Consider the following 20,712-nt stretch of genomic DNA (forward strand, 5'->3'; position numbering starts at 1 on the left):
TGTGAGAGGTACCCCTGCAGTGTCTCTAGCCAGTCCACATACCTGGGGGCTTCACAAAGTTCATGGAAAATGCATGGTATGGAAGAACTACGCACGGGTCTCTAAAAGGTTGGGCACCAAAATAAAACTTTTTAGTTCCATTTTTCCATGCCCTTTTGGAAGTATCCTGTGTTTCAAACACCACTTAATCTTACCAGCGAAAATCCATTTCCCTGAGGGGTGACTGGAGATAAAAATAGCTGAAGCATGGCAGACCTCTCATGTGTGAGCTGATTGGGTTGTCAGCTGCTAACGGAGGCCGTGCCTGCAGCCTGGCTTCCTCCTGCACGGACTTCATATGGTCTGCTCTGGCTGTGCGGTGAAGAACACACATGCATGCGCGCACACACACACACACACACACACACGCACACGCCTCACTGTTTATGCCGAAGCGTCTCCACTACATTGCAGGCAACATCACAATGTCAGTAAGTTCAAGCACAAATAGTGGAGAGAAAGCTAAATATACTAGTGTCTCCCCCATCTGGAACTCAGTTATGCCATCATTCCTTTCACTGGCACGAAAGCCAGTCAACCAAGAGAACCATCCCCGTAGGTGCGGGTGCACACCCCTTCCCCGAGTCCTTGAAACTGTGAAACACGCGGTCTCCCCTTGACCGCAGCAGAAGGAGCTCTTTGAACAAATGTCAGGACCCTGCTGTATCTTCCTTCCTCGTCTCCGCACGCCCAGGGCTCGTGTGCTCTTGATTTGCACACGGATTGAGCACACCTGGCTCTCTGGTTGCCAAACCCTTCACAGATAAAAAGAAACGAGTTAGAGGGGGACAGAGAAGCTACCGGAAAGTAGGCAGAACACCGACAAGCAGAGGTGACTGCTTGTCATTGTGCCCCCAAAGGGAGGGAGGCAGCGTGGAGGGTCCGTGGAGGGAGGGGTGGGGCAGTGGGAGCTGGCAGGTACTTTCTTCAACCTGACTGCTCACGGACAGACCGTCCTGAGACCCCTACTCATGTGGTCTCTTGGAAGCAGGCTCTAGACTGAGATACCACCCAGCAGCCAACTCAGGAGTGCTCTGCTCTCTTCCCTGCCTCCCACCTTCTCCTTGCCAGGGCCTGAGTTCCTGTTATAGAACAGTGCCCTGCCTTCTGAGGAACTCAGGCTGACACTTGCCGCCATCCGGGAAGGTCAAGTTTTGTTCTGTAAACTCTGACTTTGAAGGTAGAAAAGTGGGCAGTGATTTCCATGCATTTATTTTTTTAAAAAATTTTTTAAAAGATTTATTTATTTGAAAGGCGGAGTTACATGGAGAGAGAAGGAGAGACAGAGAGAGAGGAGAGAGAGCAAGCGAGAGAGAGAGGTCTTCCGTCCACTGGTTCACTCCCCAGTTGGCCACAACAGCCGGAGCTGTGCCGATCCAAAGCTAGGAGCCAGGAGCTTCTTCCTGGTCTCCCACGCGGGTGCAGGGGCCCAAGCACTTGGGCCATCTTCTACTGTTTTCCCAGGCCATAGCAGAGAGCTGGATGGGAAAAGAGCATCCGGGACTAGAACTAGCGCCCATCTGGGATGCCGGCGCCACAGGCAGCAGTTTACCTGCTACGCCACAGTGCCGGCCCCCACACTTTTCTTTCTTTCTTTCTTTTTAAGTAATTGAATGTGTATACCCTCAACCAGCTGGAACACTCAGCTGTATATTTAAAGTGATTGTCTTCTGTAGTTTTTACAGCACAGTTGTACTGAAGGCATGATGAATGATGCCGTAATCACAGTTGCAAGGAAATCGATCAATGTAGGCCTCCTGGAGGAAATCAATTCCTAACTGATTTATTATCCTCCCCTCCCCCTCCTTCTCCTCTCTTCCCTTCCCTTCCCTCCCCTCTCCTTCCCTCCTTCCTCCCCTCTTCCTCACATCCTCTTTTCCTTCTTTCTTTCTCTGCAGAGAGAGATACAGAGAGAAAGAGAAAGAGTTAGCTCTCAAATGCCTTCAAGGTTTGGGGCTGGGCTGAGGCTAAAGCCAGGAGCCTAGAACTCAACCCAGGTCTCTCTGGTGTGGGAGGCAGGGGCCCAGTCACTTGAGCTGTCATCTACTGTCTCCCAAGGTCTGCACTGGCAGGGAGCTAGAGTCAGGAACAGGAGCCAGGAATTGAACCCAAGGCTCTCAATGTAGGATATGGGTATTTTTGTTTGTTTTACATTTTTATTTATTTTCACTCTGAAAGGCGGGGAGAGAGAGAGAGAGAAAGAAAGAAAGAATATCTTCCATATGCTGGTTCACTCCCCAGATGCCTTGCCTCCCATGGTGTGCAGCAGCAGGAAGCTGGATCAGAACCAGAGGGACTGGAGCAAGCCACTGCAGTACGGGGCGCCAGCATCTCAGGCAGAGTTTGGACCCCTGTGCCACATACCTGCTTCTGGATGCTGGCTGACTGGCTGCGCCCTCAGCTGGTGTGTGACGGCCTGGAGAGCTTTGGAAGGACGGTGCAGCAGGAACATAAGCATGGAGCCCATGAACTAGAGAGCTTGGATGTGCACGAGGGTCGTGGCTTTTACATCCAAAACAAAGCAGCTGTGTTAGACCAGCCTGTTCCGCTTTGTCCTCAGCCAGAGGGCTGAGCCTGCCTAATCAAGGCAGCTGTGGTGGCTGACCCTGATCATGAGGATGGCTGCAGTGACTCCAGTGACTGCCCCGTAGCGCCCAGCTGGCTGCTAGTGCGTGGCTTACTGTTGGCAGTGATGGAGTTTTAGAATTAAAGTGGATCCCTTGATTGGTCCTAGCAGATTGTTTGCCAGCGGTTGGTGATTGCACTTTCAGCACAAGACCTACATATATGTAGGCTAGAATGATCATATGCACACACATGGATATATACACTACCTAGTGCCGCTGTAATTCCTCTCAAGATTTTACTTCCAAAAAAAGGGGGGGGGGCTGGTACCGTGGCACAGTAGGTTAATCCTCTGCCTGTGGTGCCGGCATCCCATATGGGCGCCGGTTCTAGTCCCGGATGCTCCTCTTCCGATCCAGCTCTCTGCTGTGGCCTGGGAAGGCAGTGGAAGATGGCCCAAGCACTAGGCCCCCTGCACCCGCATGGGAGACCCAGAAGAAGCGCCTGGCTCCTGGCTTCAGATCGCTGCAGTTCTGACCGTTGTGGCCATCTAGGGAGTGAACCAGCAGATAGAAGACCTCTCTGTCTGTCTCTTCCCTTTCACTGTCTGTAACTGTACCTCTCAAATAAATAAAGTCTTTTAAAAAATGTTAGCCTATATTCTACTCCAGTTATGAAAATTACTATTGTAAAACCTCAATATAGAAAGCAAAAAAAAAAAAAAGTAGGTATGAATTTTTAAAAGAACCATTGAACTGAATGAAATTTCCTTACTTAAATCCAAGGCTAGATCCTAAAGTAAACAAAATCACAACCACAACATTAAAGAAAAGAGTAGGTGCTCTACAGATGTGCAGGGTTTTCACTTCTCTGAGGATTTGATGAGAGCCTGGAAAATGGAAACACACACGAGAGTCTGCATATCATTTCATGGCCTCAGTTCAAGAAAACTGGCTCTGTCTCCTCCCGCAAAGATCAGTGCATCTCAGACAGCAAGGGCGAGAGTGGAGCACAGCCTTAACGCAGCCACTTTGTTTAAAAACATATTTTGCAGCTGGTGTTTTTTTTTTTTTTTTTTTTTTTTTTTTTTTTTTTTTGGACAGGCAGAGTGGACAGTGAGAGAGAGAGAGAGAGAGAAAGGTCTTCCTTTTGCCGTTGGTTCACCCTCCAATGGCTGCCGTGGCTGGCACGCTGCGGCCAGCACACCGCGCTGATCCGAAGGCCGGAGCCAGGTGCTTATCCTGGTCTCCCATGGGGTGCAGGGCCCAAGCACTTGGGCCATCCTCCACTGCCTTCCCGGGCCACAGCAGAGAGCTGGCCTGGAAGAGGGGCAACCGGGACAGAAACCAGCACTCTGACCGGGACTAGAACCCAGTGTGCCGGTGCCACAGGAGGAGGATTAGCCTACCAAGCCATGGCGCCGGCCCCTGCAGCTGTTTTTAAAAGATTTATTTTATTTGAAAGAATGACAGAGAGAGGGAGAGACAGAGAGAACTCTTCCATCAGCTGGTCACAGCAACCAGGTCTGGACAAAGCCAGCAGCTGGGAACTCAGTCTGAATTATCACAGGGCCAGGTACTCGAGCCACCTGCTTGCTGCCTTCTCAGGCACATCATCAGGAAGCTGGGTTGGAAGCGGAGCAGCCGGGACTCAAACCAGTGCTCTGATATGGGAACTGACCTCATTGCTTTCACTGAAGACAAACGGATTGTCACCTTTAACTCCTTCTGGTGCAGTCCAGTAATTCACCTGCTTCCTGGACACCTGCTGCGCGAATGAGCATTTTGTGTACAAGGAGCGGCAAGCAGAACCCTGTCCTCAAAGAGCTTGCTGCCTACTGTGGTGGAAGCAAAGCTTTGAAAAAGGACAAAGGCCTCTTATCCTCCCTCACACCAGTCTTAGCAGTTAGCACGCCAAGGTGTTTTCCTGAAGCACTTCATTGTCGAGGTGGATCAACAAAGGAATTTTTAAAAGTTTTATTTTGGTGCAAATATTTTGAAACCCATGCCAGGTTTTGCATAAGACAAATCTTCCATGAACTTTCTGAAGACCCCTTGTAATATCCTTTGTGTTGAAGCCTGGAATACTTGTGCTTATCTTTGGAAAGAATGTTTGGTAAAATGATGCTCAGCTGACCTCCACATTCAAAGGTCACACCTGCACCAGGAAAAGCCAAAGCCCATTTTCAACAGAAAACACTTCTCGTGAGTCTGGAAGACATTCTGCTGGATTCCAAAGAGCGACCCCATCAGGGAGCTTCCGTCTGCAAGTACAGGCGCCCTGTGTTCCAGAGGGCGAAGCCAGAGGGGACAGGGGACGGGGGAGAGAATGTCCTGTCCACTTACAAACTGCCAGGGCCCTCACCTGTCCTCTGAGTAACTCTCTGGTAAGCATTCGCATTGTTTTGCCCGGCCCCCTAGACAATGCAGACATTGTCGGGAAAATGAATTTCTGGTGCAATCGCAAAACCAAACGTGCTTAATCAAGATGCCAGTGACAGCTCATCGCTCATCGAGAGGACCGGCTTGTGGGGCTGTCACTTCCTCCTCTCACCCATGGAGGTGTTTGCTGCTTTTCCCATTTCCTCAGGCTGGCCCCCCGCCTTGGAACCAGCAGGTCACCCCTACTTCCTTCATGCTCTGATGGATTCCACTCTCAAGATCTCACACTCCCCCAGCGGAGGCTGCTGCGTGAGGGTTAGCCAACAGTGGGGGAAATGCTTGCCGACAGAAAACAGCAATTTCTTTTTCATCCAGAGAAAAATAGTCTTGGGCTGCTTTATCACACCCTGTTGTGGAAAAAGCAAGCCTCGATTGTTTCTTCCCCGTAGAACAGATTTTTGGTCTCAAAGCGATCCGTGATGTTTCAGTGTTCCTTGTTGTGATCCAGCTTATGGAAATGAAGATGTTCTTCAAAGAGCTGAAGTTGGAAGGTTAGCTTGTGTATCTGGATTTATGTCCAGTAGCCACCGAGGCTTACTTGGATGGGGGCATCGCCGTGCCATGGTGTTGGCTCATGTGCAAACGGACTCCTTGTGCTGAGCCAAAATATCTTTTTTTTAAGCATTTATTTATTTATTTGAAAGAGTTACACAGAGAGAGAAGAAGAGGCAGAGAGAGAGAGAGAGAGAGAGAGGTCGTCCATCTGCTGGTTCACTCCCCAATTGGCTGCAATGGCCAGAGCTGCGCCAATCCAAAGCCAGGAGCCAGGAGCTTCTTCCAGTCTCCTACATGAGTGCAGGGGCCCAAGGACTTGAGCCATCCTATACTGCTTTCCCAGGCCACAGCACAGAGCTGGATTGGAAGTAGAGCAGCCAGGACTCAAACCGGTGCCCATATGGGATGCTGGCACTGCAGGCGGTGGCTTTACCCGCTATGCCACAGCACCAGCCCTGAGCCGAAACATCTTGCCAGTGATGGTGGTGGTGTGATGGGGCCACCTAAGGTGTGAGAGTGGAAAGGTCTCCAGCGTCTGTTGTGGGTCTGCCTGTGTGCACTGTGCCAGAGCTGCCCTGGAATTACCCGCAAGGCGAGTCTGAGTGCTTCCGCTTTGGTGGTTTTAGCTGGAACGTGCAGGTCTCTGGCTCCAGACCTGCGGAGCGGAGCGACCATATTCCTTGGGCCGTTCTTGGATCCACACCACCCCTTCTCTCCTGTCTTTACCCCTTTCTCGTTCCTCCTTGATGCATTTAGGAGTCTTCACCCATCCCAGCGTCAGAGGAGTCACAGAAAGACACTCTCATTCCGAACCAAGGCTGAACCTGTTAGGCTGTTGATCCTAAATGGTGTCAACACTTTGCCATAGTTGGCAGCTCGGAGAACGACCTAGAAGCTCACTCTCAGAAATCGTCCATTTAAACCGGAGAAGGGAGCCTCCCGATGAAACCCGCTGCTGGCTGGGGTCAGGTCCTGGTGAGCAAGCTCTTCGGCCAGGTTGCTGGCTGCATGGGCGCAGCCCTACGGTCGCACCAACCCAAGAGAGAGGCGTCTTAAGAAGAACTGAAAAGCAGGCTGCACGCGTGTTGGGTGGTCGTGTACTTTTGGAAGCCTTGGCATGTTATCTCTTTGGCCTACTAAAATCACTGTGGTGTTTTTACTCCCCTGGGAAGCTGAGAAGTCAGCATTTATTCCCCAAAGCATCACGTGCGTAGTCATTGCACAATGTGAGAATCTCTCTGGGAGGCTGCTGGCCTCCTGGGAATTGGGTTTCTTCTGGACTCCGGCAGCCCAGCTGTGCATCTCTGTCACTGGTCTGCTCACCCCAGAAGCTGCCTCTGGGGTGAAACCCACATTGTAGGAAGCTTCCCCGGGAGGCCCCCTGGTTCCCCATCTGTGGAAGAAGGCTTGGAAGGGGAGTTGGTCAGGGGAAGATGCTGGGCCCTGGTCGGTCTCAATGGAGGCATCAGCCAACCCCTCGATCCCCAGGCCCTACTCACTGAGTCACCGGCTGCAGTCTTGGAGGGGGGGCGGGGAGGGTCGTGACCTCTGCTGGAGGCAGTGCTGTGAGCAGCTGAGAGCGGAGTCCTTCCATCCGTGCCCACTGCAGTGTGCCAGGGTGCTTTGAGCCTCTCTACAGACAATCTCCACGCAGCTGGCATGAACAACAGAAAATTCCTTGCATCCTGTTATAAGATGTCAGATAAGATAAAGCAGCTCCCGGCCTGCTCAGCCATGCACCCAGGGCTGTTTCCCTCTGCTTGCCCCGTCAGCCTGAGGTGTGCGCTCTGTTCCTCCAGCCTCCACTTGTCACAGCCACAGGCGACTTAGCAGGACCCAGTAGCACTGTGAGAAAGAGGGACCGTCTTGGCCCCATGCTCTTTCTACTGTTGAGGAAAATTATTGCCTCAAAACAGAAAGAAAAAGTTATTTTCTTTTTCTTTTATTTTTAAAGATTTACAACAGGTAGAGTTACAGACGGTGAGAGGGAGAGTCAGAGAGAAAGGTCTTCCTTTGGTTGGTTCACTCCCCAAATGGCCACAATAGCCAGAGCTGCGCTGATCCGAAGTCAGGAGCCAGGTGCCTCTTCCTGGTCTCCCATGTGGGTGCAGGGGTCCAAGCACTTGGACCATCCTCCACTGCTTTCCCAGGCCACAGCAGAGAGCTGGCCTGGAAGAGGAGCAGCTGGGACTAGAACCCAGCGCCCATATGGGATGCCAGTGCCGCAGGCAGAGGATTAACCTACTGCGCCACAGCGCCAGCCCTGAAAAAGTTCTTTCTTATTGTGGTGAAACAGACACAACATACTAGTTATGGTGTTCCCCCCCATTCACAGGGCTGTGCAGCCATCACCACCATACACACGACTTTCTCATCATTCCCAGTAAAAACTCCATGCCCATGGAACAATGACTTCCCCTCCCCCTCCTCCCAGCTCCTGCAACTTCCATTCTCGCTTCCGTCTCTCTGAATTGGCCTATCCTTGGTACCTTGCATTAAGTGGAATCATACAATGTTTGTCCTTCTGTGCCTGGTTTATTTCAGTCAGTGTTTCCAGTATCTCTCCATGTTATAGCCATCTCAAAATTTCACTCCTCTTAATGGTTTTTGATTATATGTGTATAGAAAGTTCTTCAAAAACTTCATGGAAAGAATGGAATTAAAAGACAAGTTTTGGCCGGTACCACGGCTCACTAGGCTAATCCTCCGCCTGCGGCGCTGGCACACCGGGTTCTAGTCCCGGTCGGGGCGCCGGATTCTGTCCCGGTTGTTCCTCTTCCAGTCCAGCTCTCTGCTGTGGCCCGGGAGTGCAGTGGAGGATGGCCCAAGAGCTTGGGCCCTGCACCTGCATGGGAGACCAGGAGAAGCACCTGGCTCCTGGCTTCGGATCAGCGCAGTGCGCCAGCCACAGCGCGCCAGCTGCAGCGGCCACTGGGGGGGGGGGGTGAACCAACGGAAAAACGAAGACCTTTCTCTCTGTCTCTCTCTCTCACTGTCCACTCTGCCTGTCAAAAAAAAAAAAAAAAAAAAAGACAAGTTTATTTGGGTGAGATTTTGAAATCTGAGATCTTTAAATAGTTAATGGGAAATGCATATTATGAAAACAACAAGTGTGGATTTCAAAAGGTTTTTTGCCCTCAGACTTTGAATTTCATTTTTGTGTGAACTATTTATTTATTGACATCTATTTGAGAAGCAGAGAGAGGCATAGAGAGAGAGAAAGCTCCTGTCCCTTGGTTCACTCCACGGATGGCCTGCAATAGAGCTAAAGCTGGAACTCAAAGTTCCCAGCTCAAATCCAGGCCTTCCACGTCGGCGGCAGAGATCCACTACTTGAGCCATCACCTGCTGCCTCCCAGGGTCTACACTGCAGGAAGCTGGACTCGGGAGCCAGAGCCAGGAATTGAACCCGGGCACTCCAGTATGGGATGCGGCCATGTTAACTGGCATCCTAGCCGCTGGGCCACACGTTCTCAAGCACTGTCACACAGTGCTGTGTTCACCTGTTCACCTGTTGATGGTCGCCTGCGGTGTCCCCACCTTTGGGCTGTTGCGGATGATGCTTCTGTGAACACAGTGTAGAAATACCCGGTCACGTTCAAGTGCCTGCTCTCCTACGTAGACCTGAGTGTGGGACTGCCAAGCCCTCTGAGAACTTGACATTCAGCCTTTTGAGAAACCACGAAATCCTTTTCTGCGGCAACTGCCGCATTTTCCATTCCTGCGAGCAGTGCAGAGGGCTTCCGGTTTCTCTACATCCTTGTCAACACTTGATATTTTCCTTTTCTAAAAGGTACATCCATCCTTCCCCTCGTATCTTCTTGGCCACTATTGCCTCATATGCCTGTTCTTCAATTAACCATCAGCAAGGTGTACAAGATCACAGACTCACTGACATTCCCCAGAAGACATGGCTACAAGGTGGCCAGTTGGAAACCTGAACCAAGTCAGGACAAGAAGTACAGCAAGAAAGGGCGGTGAGGATCTAGGGAGGCTATTTGCCATGTCTGCAACGGGGAGGCTTTAAAAATGGCAGTGCTGGTTCGAGTCCCAGCTGCCCCCCTTCCGATCCAGCTCTCTTCTGTGGCCTGGAAAAGCAGTAGAAGATGGCCCAAGTCCTTGGGCCTCAGTACCCACATGGGAGACCCGGAGGAAGCTCCTGGCTCCTGGCTTTGGATCAGCCCAGCCCTGGCCATTAGAGAGTGAACCAGCAGGTAGAAGACCTCTCTCTCTCTCTCTCTGTCTCTCCTTCTGTGTGTGTGTGTAACTCTTATTTTCAAATAAATAAATAGAGCCTAAAAAATAAAAAAAGATGGCAGTGCACAGACCAGAGCTGCTGATTCCACTGGTCTGGAGTGGATTCCCAGCGTCAGTCATTTCCAAATGTTCTCTGGTGGATTCTAATGTGCAGCCATGGGTGAGAGCACTGTGCTGGCAGGTGAGACCACCCATAAAGACAGCGAGTGTGGATCTGAGATGGGGGGGTGGGTAGGAGAAGCCACCACAGGAACACTGCTCCCGGGAACCCAGGAGATCCCCTAGGAGGAGGTGATGTTTGGGCCAGTGATACCTGCAAGATTCCGTCTGCCAGGACTGGGGAGGGTGCCCTAGACGGGACAGAGAGCATGCGTGCCCTCCAAGAAGTACCTGTCTAGCCAGAAGATACAAAGTGTCTACTGCTGGCCACTGTCTTTACTCAAACAGGTGCAGCTCCGAGGTGGGAGCTGGCTCAGCTGGGTCAGCCAATTTATCTCAGGTGAGTTTCCTTCCCCCTCTCAACCTGCTCCCTGCTGGCTGAGTGAGCAACAGGTTATAGAACTGAGTTTGAAGCCTGGCTCTGCTCCGAACAGCCAGTGTGGCCTGGGGAAGTCCCATGTGACCTGTCTGGACCCGTGCAAAGGAGAGGCTGGAAGAAACAACCGGCTAGGGCTATTGTGGAGCTCAAACCAGAAACCGGGCGTGAGTGGTATCTGGTGGTAGGCGGGTGAGTTCCACACCTCTGTTCCCAGCACCAGCTCTCTGTGGCGCCTCTCTGAATTCCACACCTGCACCCTCCCCTTCTGCATATCTCCCTTAGGATGGCATGGGCATCTCCACTTAACTGTGCCCGAGGCCAGCACTCCCACCGGCTCCTCCTCCATTCCACTCCATCCCTACCGTCATCCTGTCACCACCCTTCCTCTCTAACCTCGAGTCTCTTACTAAGTCCTGTCACTCGGTTTTTGAAGTAGGAAGGATCTTTGAAAAGTCTTAGACAGGGGCCGGAGCTGTGCCGTAGCGGGTAAAGCTGCTGCCTATAGTGCTGGCATCCCTTATGGGTGCCAGTTCACGTCCCGGCTGCTCCACTTCCAATCCAGCTCTCTGCTATGGCCTGGGAAAGCAGTAGAAGATGGCCTAAGTCCTTGGGTCCCTGCACCTGCGTGGGAGACCCGGCGGAATCTCCTGGCTCCTGGCTTCGGATCGACGCAGCTCTGACTGTTGCAGCCAATTGGGGAGTGAACCAGTGGATGGAAGACTCTATCTCTCTGCCTCTTCTTCTCTCTCTGTGTAACTCTTTCAAATAAATAAATAAAAATCTTTTTTAAAATTTAAAAAATTAAAAAATCTTAAAAAAAAGTTCATGGACGATGGAATCAAAATAATTTATATATAAGTTATCTGTGGCCAGCGTTGTGGCACGCATGTTGAGTCAGCACCTGTGACCCCAGCATTCCATGTGAGCACAGATTCCAGTCTCCTCTTCCAATCCTGCTGCCTTCTAATGCACCTGGGAAAGCAGCAGAAGATGGCCCCAGTGCTTGGGCTCCTGCCACTGGCATGGGAGACCCACATAGAGTTCTAGGCTCCTGGCTTCAGTCTAACTCAGCGCTGGGTGTTGTGGACATTTGGGGAGCAAACCAGCAGATGGAAGAGCTCTCTTGCCCTGTGCCTTTCCCTCTCTTTCTAACTGTGCCTTTCAAATAAATAAAATAACCCTTGAATAAATAGATAAATAAACCATTTAAAACAAGATAAGTTTGGGGCTGGTGCTGTGGCACAGCGGGTTAATGCCCTGGCCTGAAGCACCAGCATCCCATATGGATGCTGGTTCGAGACCCGGTTGCTCCTCTTCCAGTCTGTCTCTCTGCTAATGGCCTGGGAAAGCAGTAGAGATGGCCCAAGTGCTTGGGCCCTGCATCTGCATGGGAGACCCGGAAGAAGCTCCTGGCTCCCGGCTTCGGATTGGCACAGCTCCAGCCGTTGCAGCCATCTGGGGAGTGAACCAGTGGATGGAAGACCTCTTTTTTTCTGCCTCTCTCTCTGTGTAACTCTTTCAAATAAATAAATAAATCTTTTTAAAAAAAGGATAAGTTTATTTTGGTGCAAAAAATTAAGAAATCTACGTTGTTTGTTCATTTTCCACAATGCCACAACTGTCGGGGGAGCCCCGCTAGAGCGAGAATCTGACCGTTTCTCACGGTTCAAGCCACCATCCTGCCTTACCTGGACTGCCACAGGGCTCTCCAGCCTCCTCCCACCATCCCTCCTCTCGCCCTGGGCTCCCAGCCTTCTTCCCCTTCCCCCGCCCCGCGCCCTTCTCTGAGTGGCTTCAGGGCCTTCGTGGCGTCCTCTGCCCCACTCGGCAGCGTGGCTGACTTCTCACGTCCTCGGGTCTTTACTGCAAACCTTAGCGGTCAGATCTCCTCCCCTGCCCTTCCCACGGCTCACCTTCAGTCCCTAATCTTGCGCCTTGGTGTTCACCACGAGCATGCGCAGTGTGTGTTTTGTTCATCCGCCTTCTTGTCTGCCCTCCGGGTCAGAATAAGCGGAGCAGGTGCCTCGCTCGCTGCTGGAATGCCCTGCGCCCCCAGGGCTGGCGCTGTCATCCGTCCATCGTGTTCACTTTGTGGCTCAGCGCCAGGGCAGCACAGGGCACAGTGCAGCCGCCCAATAAATCTGTCAGTGCAGGAAGTGTCGCAGAGAGAAACCTGGGGCCCACTGCTGTTCTGTCATCTACTCCCTGGGCCAGGCGGGGGACTTCAGTACCAAGTAATATTTTACTACCTAAAAACCCACTTAGCAAAAAACCAGAGCTACCTCCCAGCCTCCCACCCCACCAAAGGGAGGGCTTTTCATTGAGGGAAGTCAGCGCTGAGGCTTCGTGCAGGTGCAGTGTGGGGTCTTGGTACCGAGGGTGCCTGGGGGCTGTCCCAGCGCTGGGTCCCAGGCCCAAGGCCATGGCAGCCATTAACGGAGACAGCTGCTGATGCCGGCGGCACAGGGGCGAGGGCGGGCGCTGGGCTCTCGGGCAGAGATTGGCCAACGCTGTGGGAAGTGGTCAGCGGGGGACTTTGGGCCCCAGGTCCCTCTCTGGCAGCCCCACTCACTGAGGCTGCTAACTGTGCCTTCTCCCCTCCACTCGGCCAAGCACACAGAGAGGAGGCTGCGCTGTGTGCCAGGCAGTGGCCCGGAGCCTGGTGGCCCCGTGGCTCCGTGACTCTGTGGCCTTTCAGAGAGCTGGGGGAGTGCAGGGGCTTTGCTCTCCTTGCTTGGGGAACCACGCTGCTGGTGCGCTCCCTCCACAGGGCACAGTGGAACTTCGGAAACAGGAACCATGGCAGGCAGGTGACAGTTTAAACAGCTCAGAGTGGAGGCCGGGACCCAAGGGCTCAGTGGAGAAGCCTCAGTCCCTGGGGTCAGGGCAGAGCTGGGAGCTCAGCTTCTCCCTGGGGACGCCAGGGCCGCTGTCTCGGGCCCAGATCTTCAGTGCTACACCATATGCCAGATCTGTCTCGAGGATGATCCCGCCCAGAGCAAGCGCCCAGTACCGCCCCCACTTCTCAAACTAGACCTGGGTGGTACCCCAGAGACGAGTCCCTAAAGACATCCCTTGGCCACGTGCAGTTGCTCTCCTCCTGGGAGCCGCAGCTGGGTCCGGCCACCCCCTGGCTCTGGGCCCTTTTCCACTTGACCTTCAACTGCTGCCTGTGCATCTCTGGGAGTCTAAGCAGCCCTGGAGAGGCTGGGCAGGAAATAGCTAGGAATGGGTAGCTGCAGACTCACATCACAGCCTGTCCTGTCCAGATCCAAGGGCCATCCCAGCTCCGGAGGCCTGAGGCAGGGACCACCTCTGATCTGTGTTTGTATTACCCACACTCAGCTCATAGACCAGTACTGCTCAGGGCCCGACACATACTACATACTGCATGTTCAGTAAAATTTGCTGGAAGTATATCCAGAAATCAAACTAGTGATGCCATACACACACACACACACACACACACACACATATGGATACTTTAAAATGTTATTTGAGGGAGAGAGAAAGAGACACAGGGAAAGCTCCTGTTCACTGGTTCACCCCCAGATTCCCACAACAGCCCCAGGCTAGGGCCAAAAGCTGGGAGCTGGGAACACAGTCAGGTCTCCCTCGTGGATGACAGAGCCCAGGTTACCTGAGCCTTGATAGTTGCCTCTGAGGAAGGCGGAGCCAGAAGCAACACCAAGAATCAAACTTGTACTCTCCAATGTGGGTTACAGGCATGTTAACCACTAGGCTGAACACCAGCCCCTGGTTTGTCTTTTTTTTCTTTTAATCTTTTTAAAATTTTTATTTATTTATTTATTTGACAGATAGAATTAGACAGTGAGAGAGAGAGAGAGAAAGAGAAAAGTCTTCCTTCCATTGCTTCACCCCCCAAATAGCCATCATGGCCAGAGCTACGTCGATCCGAAGCCAGGAGCTAGGAGCTTCCTTCTGGTCTCCCATGCAGGTGCAGGGCCCAAGCACTTGGGCCATCTTCCACTGCCCTCCCAGACCACATCAGAGAGCTGGACTGGAAGAGGAGCAACCAGGACTAGAACCCGGCGCCTATATGGGATGCCGGTGCTGCAGGCAGAGGATTAGCCAAGTGAGCCACGGCGCCAGCCCCTCTGGTTTGCTTTTGAATGGTTACTTTTTGTGTGGCCATGGCCATCCTGCCTATTTTTCACACTGGTTTGGAAGGTACTCTCTGAGGGCCAGAGACTATCTTTTAATGGGGTGTTATTTACCTTTTTACCAAGCCAAGTTAGCTCAGAATTGTGTGCCTAATTCAAGAAATCCCGAATATTTCTTGAAATTATTTAGATACATCAGGTTGATTGAGTGACGAAAGAAATCTCTAGGAGCCATCTTAAGCTGGTGGCTTGTAGGATAAACTTAGCTCTAAGATAAATGAGCACCATTTCTCTACATTGCTTCATTATTCTACATTATAATTCTTCTGTAATCTGCTAGGGGGCATTACAACCTCCTGTTGTATTTTACTTGTCCCAATTCTCGTCCTGGTGTCACCTGCCTAACCCTTGTAGGTATGTAGGTTTGTGGTTCCTATACACAACAGGGTTCTCCTCGTAAAGGAAGAGTTGGGGGAGCCACGGTTTTTCCCTTGGGCTCTGTCCTGACCTTGCCTGCCTGTTCCCAGGGCCGTCAACAGGTGCCCACTGATGAAGTGACATCCTGCCTTGTAGGTACTATAAGATCAGCGTGGTGCTCATGTGCTTCGTGGTCCCCACCATCGTGCCCTGGTACACCTGGGGAGAGAGCCTGTGGAATTCCTACTTCCTGGCTGCCATCCTCCGCTACGCCGTCTCCCTCAACGGCACCTGGCTGGTCAACAGCGCTGCCCACATGTACGGAAACCGGCCCTACGACAAGCGCATCAGCCCCCGGCAGAACCCACTCGTTACTCTGGGTGCCATTGGTGAGTAGGGCCATGGGGAACCGTGGGGAGAATGGAGGCCCGGAGATGTTCCTGGTCTTGTGGAATCTGTAGAGAGAGGCAGTGGAATGGAGGCAGCCTGAGCTTTGGCCTGAGAATCCTGGCTCTTAGACACGCCATGAGATCTCTCTGGTTTCTTCTCTGTGAAGCGGGGTACAGAGCCTTCCTCACAGGAATACGCGCACTGCGTGGTACAGTGTAGTAAGTGATCGACAAATAGTAGTTATTTCTTTTTCACCATGGAAATTTTCCTGAAGAAAAAGCGGATGTTGACTTGTTCACAAACTTCCATGACTCCTGTAGCTGCAGCTGCGCCATCCTTAGTCAGACCTCGAGAGAAAAGGCCTTCGAAAACAGGAGAAGAAGCAAGACTTGGCGTCTCATGGGACCACAACGAGGTTCACAGTGAGGCCTTGGAAGCCACACACACACACACACACACACACACACCGGCTAAGTCCTGATTTTTCCGCTTATCCTCTGGGCAAGTGATCTGGCTCCTTGCATTTTGTGCTGTTATCTGTAGAGCAGAGGTAGCAGTAGCACTGAGCTCCTCCAGAGGGCGCTGTAGGGTTAGCTGAGTTCCTGCACAGTGTTGGCAGCAGTGCTTAGCTTGAAATAAGCCTTCCATGGCGTTGCTTTTGTTGCCAGCCATATGGTTTTCGGCAAGTCACTTGTCCCTTCTGTGATTTTACATCCTCAGTCTCAAACGGGGATAATCATAGCTGCTGTGCTGAGTAACCGTGAATGTCTGGTAAAGCGGCTGGCATTGTGTCTAGCGCATAGTAAGGGATTCATACATATCAGCAGTACCTTTCTAGAAGCAGCTCAGGCATCTTGGTAGGCTGAATCTTGAGCACAGAGATCAAACCCAGAGGGGAAGTGATCGTCATTAAAGCAGAAGTGGTCTTCGCATCACTTGGTGGTCTCTGCCTGCGCTTCGTTAGCATCACCCACTCATTCAGACCCCTGGGGTCCTGAGGTTCCTGCCCGCCTGTGGTGGCAGCAGTGATGCAGGGTGGCATTACACCAAGTCCTTCTGTGGAATAGCTGGATGGATGCATACGGGGCACGTGCCTTGCAAACCAGGAGGAAGAGTTTCCTGACCTGATCTACGGCGTTGCCCTCTAGCCTCCGGAAAAGGACTCTAAGGAAGGGAGCCACATTCAATATTGATCCTGAGAGTAGACAGAAGCGAGCGTGGACCATTGCCACCTTGTGTAGGGCTGGATGGTCCCGGAAGCCCAGTGGTTAGGATCGTGACACAAGCCCTGGAGAGCCGGGGACTGGTGTTCAGGCTACCCAGGCCAACACCGGACTCCCAGCCAGTTTGCTCTAGAGAGGTCCTTGGAAGGCTCTTGCTGTACTCAGCTGTGCAGTTGAGTGGGGAATTCATATGGAGCACCTGCTTCTGAAACCAGAGGGAAGAACTTCAACCCGGGAAGCACACTAAAGGGTAGGGGCGGGGGGGCAAGGTAGGGAAGACGGAATTTACAAAGATAATTGCAGTGTTCATTACAGCACACATGTCCATCAGCTAATGAATGGGTAGCCACAATATGGTATATCCACCCGGAGAAATTACTATTCAGGCCGGCGCCGTGGCTCAATAGGCTAATCCTCCACCTTGCGGCGCCGGCACACCGGGTTCTAGTCCCGGTTGGGGCGCCGGATTCTGTCCCGGTTGCCCCTCTTCCAGGCCAGCTCTCTGCTATGGCCAGGGAGTGCAGTGGAGGATGGCCCAGGTGCTTGGGCCCTGCACCCCATGGGAGACCAGGAAAAGCACCTGGATCCTGGCTCCTGCCTTCGGATCAGCGCGGTGCGCCGGCTGCAGCGGCGGCCATTGGAGGGTGAACCAACGGCAAAGGAAGACCTTTCTCTCTCTGTCTCTCTCTCTCACTGTCCACTCTGCCTGTCAAAAATTAAAAAAAAAAAAAAATACAAAAAAAAAAAAAAAAAGAAATTACTATTCAGCCATAAAAGGGAATGTAGTACCGATACATGCTACACCACAGATAAACTTTGAAACCACTGTGGTAAGTGAAAGAAGCCAGCCACAAAGGACTACCTATTGTGTGATTTCATTTGTCTGAAATGTCCAGGAAAGCCAAATCTATAGAGAGTAGGGCTGGGAGGGCACTGGGAGGTGGTTGGGGTGAGAGCTTAAGGCATTTGTGGTTTGTCTGGGGAGTAATGGAAATGTTATAATCATTATAATGTTGACTACACAACTCAATACACTAAAAGTCGTGAAGTTACATATTTTAAGTGGATAAGTTATATAAGTGAATTCTGTCTCAGTGGATCCTCAAAACATAGGCGATTAAAAAAATCGGTGTCAGAGCAGCTTTTAGCCTGGCAGTTAAGATGCCTGCATCCAGTATCAGAGTGCCTGGGTGTGGTGCCTGCCTCCAGCTTCCTGCAGTGTAGACCTGGCAGGCAGCAGGTGATGGCTGGAGTAACTGGGTTCCTGCCATCCATGTGGGAGACTTGCACTGAATTCCTGGCTTCTGGCTTCAGTCCCAGCCCAGTGCTGGCCGTTGTAGGCATGTGAGGAGTGAACCTGCAAATGGGAGCTCGCTCTCTCTCTCTCTCTCTCTCTCTAATAAATAAATAAATACAATTTAAAAGGTGTGCAGAGAGACACAGTGATTGAATTCTTTTAATGTCTGCTCTGTCTTCTAGGCGAAGGCTTCCACAATTACCATCACACCTTTCCCTTCGACTACTCCGCAAGTGAATTTGGTTTAAATTTCAACCCAACCACCTGGTTCATTGACTTCATGTGCTTGCTGGGGCTGGCCACTGACCGCAAACGGGCCACCAAGCCGATGATCGAGGCCCGGAAAGCCAAGACAGGAGATGGCAGCGCCTGACGTGGAAGAGCGGCCCGACGGGACACCTCGCTCCTGGCTTTGTTACTGTAGTCCCTGTGTTCATTGGATCGTAGGAGGGGGGGTGGGCGGGGAGGGAACAGGATCTGTGTGATCTGGGAATTTTCTGTTGGTCTCAATGTCAAAATACAACTATCAGTGAAAAACTGAAGTCAGTATTAGTACTATGATTTAGCATTAGGATGTGGACATGTGATTTAATTGCTATAGCTCCAATATCTCAAATACACATTGTTATGTGCTTGTACCTGATGTTCACCCCGACAGGATGAACGAGTTTAATGTTCTTTCTGTGTGACTTGGGAGAGCATTTATTTTATTTTCTCCCAGTTAACCAGCATTGCTGTTAAACACAGTATCTGAAGGGCAGAGGGGCAGGGTAGGGGACAAAAGAGGGCTGTGCATCGTAGCTGAAGACTGTTTCTGTTTTGGAATTATTCCGTGGTCGGTTTTTCGTTTATCTAAATGGGATATTCAAAACCTTTAAGCAGTGAGAATATAGGGAATGGCTCTTGTATCTTGTTGTTGTTGCCCTGTTTACGGCTTGTTAATGTTGCACTGTCTTTGCTTTAGGAGATTTCTCACCACGCAGTTACTTTTGTGCCCCAAGCCATGTACCCAGCCTACCCTATAAATCAATGCCCGTATAAATGGTTGATTTTCTTCTCTTTCTCTATTGTCATTTTAAAGGTATATAACTCAGACATCAAAGTAAGCTCTCATTTAAATGTTTAGACACCTAATTTATATTCTAATTGATCCCAGCCACTGATGCATGTACTTTAGCTACTTCTGCTAAATAAGTGTATTAATTTTCCATATGAGGCCATCATATCTTAATAACCGACAGTTAGCTAGAACTCTAATGTATCTGCTGTTTCATTTGCATGCAGTCTTCATTGATTTTGCAGCAAATTATAAAGTGATCATTATGTAGCTTCTCGATCCAAAAAAAACAAATTTGTGTGTTAAGTCTCCTTGTAAAGAGCATGTTGAATTAATGAGACAGCGTGCCCTTTGTGTTAGATGTTAGAGCAGAAGGAAGGTCTCATGGTATTGGTATCCGAGTTCTTTAAGAGAGATAATTTCGAGAAAGATGTAGGATTTAAAATTTACATTTTAGAAACAGCGTTGATGCCGATCGGAAGTTGTCATAATGAAGTTCTTCATCCGGCAGGTACTTAATAGTGTTATTTTGCCATTAATTGTGTGTAAACTATGAGTGATTTACAATAAATGATAATGAATTCATTGGTGTTCTTGTCCAGATGCTTAAAAGTTGTTCCAAGAAGGTTTTCTCAGTGTCGCGACCAAGCGACTCCCATTTGACCTGGGCTCGGGACTGACTTCAGTCCTGCGACCTGCCTTGCCCAGCTGTCTTTGGTGTACCCAGCGTGGGAAGCCAGAACCACCCCTCAGCGGTGACCAGAGGTGGGGCGAGATGGACCTCTGTCTCTAGTACAGTCCTCAGGGGTGACCAGGGGTGGGGCGAGTGGACCTCTGTCTTAGTACAGTCCTCCTCTCTCGGCTCCGCCTCCGTGCCGCTGGAGTGTGTCATCAGGCGTGTTCTTAGCCTGCCCGTCGCCAAGGGGGATTGCAGCCACTGGCGGGGCAGAGCGTGTACCACCATGTAAGGACCCTTTTGCATCCACGTGCAGTGTTTCCCAGGGCTGCACGCTCCAGGCACGTATTGCTAAGACTTTGTAGGGAGGGCTGATCTTGTGTAGTTATGTTTCGAAATGAGTTTGTATCAGCATGGCCTAAAATGGCCCTCCAATTGGGAATGTTTATGTGAACCTTTGACCCCTAAAAGTTGCTTCTTGCTTGTCCATTAGTAGAAAAGGTTACATTCAGAATGACTGCTGGGACTCTTCACAAAAGAAAGATATTCCCAACTAGTCCAAGTAAATCCAGAACCTCACTCCTCCGAACCCCAGTGCCAAGACCAGTGAAAGACCCAGGAGTGGGCAGTGTTGGAGGAAGCAAGGGGCGACCAAACTAGTGCCTTCCGGACTGACCCTCTGCAGGCCTCAGTAGAAGTGCAAGGAAGAAAGTAGCCACAGGAGGCATTTCCCATGCCCAGATGAGCTAGCCCGAGGGAGGTGATGACGTTTACTGCAAGGTTTGATTTCAGTTGAGGGAACGGCTCCCCATGTCCTACTTTGCTCTCCTCTGCCCTACCAGGTTTATTTTAGAAGGACCCACCGCTGTGTCCAGGCTCGGGGAGCCCAGGAGAGCAGCTCCAATAAAGCATACACCCCTGGTGTTAAGACAGCCAGGCTGGTGGTGCCAACCCCCAAGTACATTTCAAGTCTCCAGCTGTGCCATTGGCCAGCTGCAGGGGTGGGGGAGGTGGTGGTTGATTTGTTTTGGAGAAAAATCAATCTTCTGCATCCAGTGTTTTCATTTTTGCAAGGAGAAGGAATTAAACCACTCAGCCCTAACATCCAACCAGTAGCACAGAGACAAGTACGTGTCTGACTTCAGATTTGGACCAGCTCTCAAATTAACTTTGATCTTTGTTGGGGCCTGGAA

General features: G+C 51.1%; 1 protein-coding gene across 2 annotated transcripts in view; it reads left to right on the plus strand.

The window, feature by feature from the left end:
* Positions 1 to 19,428, plus strand: part of SCD5 (stearoyl-CoA desaturase 5) — a 163,194-nt gene extending 143,766 nt beyond the window's left edge. The window contains exons 5-6 of one of the 2 annotated variants that reach the window (XM_070047963.1): positions 15,033 to 15,265; positions 17,969 to 18,177. In XM_070047963.1, coding sequence (XP_069904064.1) covers positions 15,033 to 15,265; positions 17,969 to 18,034 — 299 coding nt within the window. In that variant the 3' untranslated portion in view covers positions 18,035 to 18,177. Of the gene's footprint in view, positions 1 to 15,032; positions 15,266 to 17,968 lie in introns of both variants that reach the window. The other variant, XM_008267676.4, reaches the window with a different exon arrangement.
* The last annotated feature ends 1,284 nt before the right edge of the window (positions 19,429 to 20,712 follow it).

The sequence above is a fragment of the Oryctolagus cuniculus genome, chromosome 8 (genome assembly GCF_964237555.1).
Source record: "Oryctolagus cuniculus chromosome 8, mOryCun1.1, whole genome shotgun sequence".
In the NCBI taxonomy this organism is placed as follows: Eukaryota; Metazoa; Chordata; class Mammalia; order Lagomorpha; family Leporidae; genus Oryctolagus; species Oryctolagus cuniculus.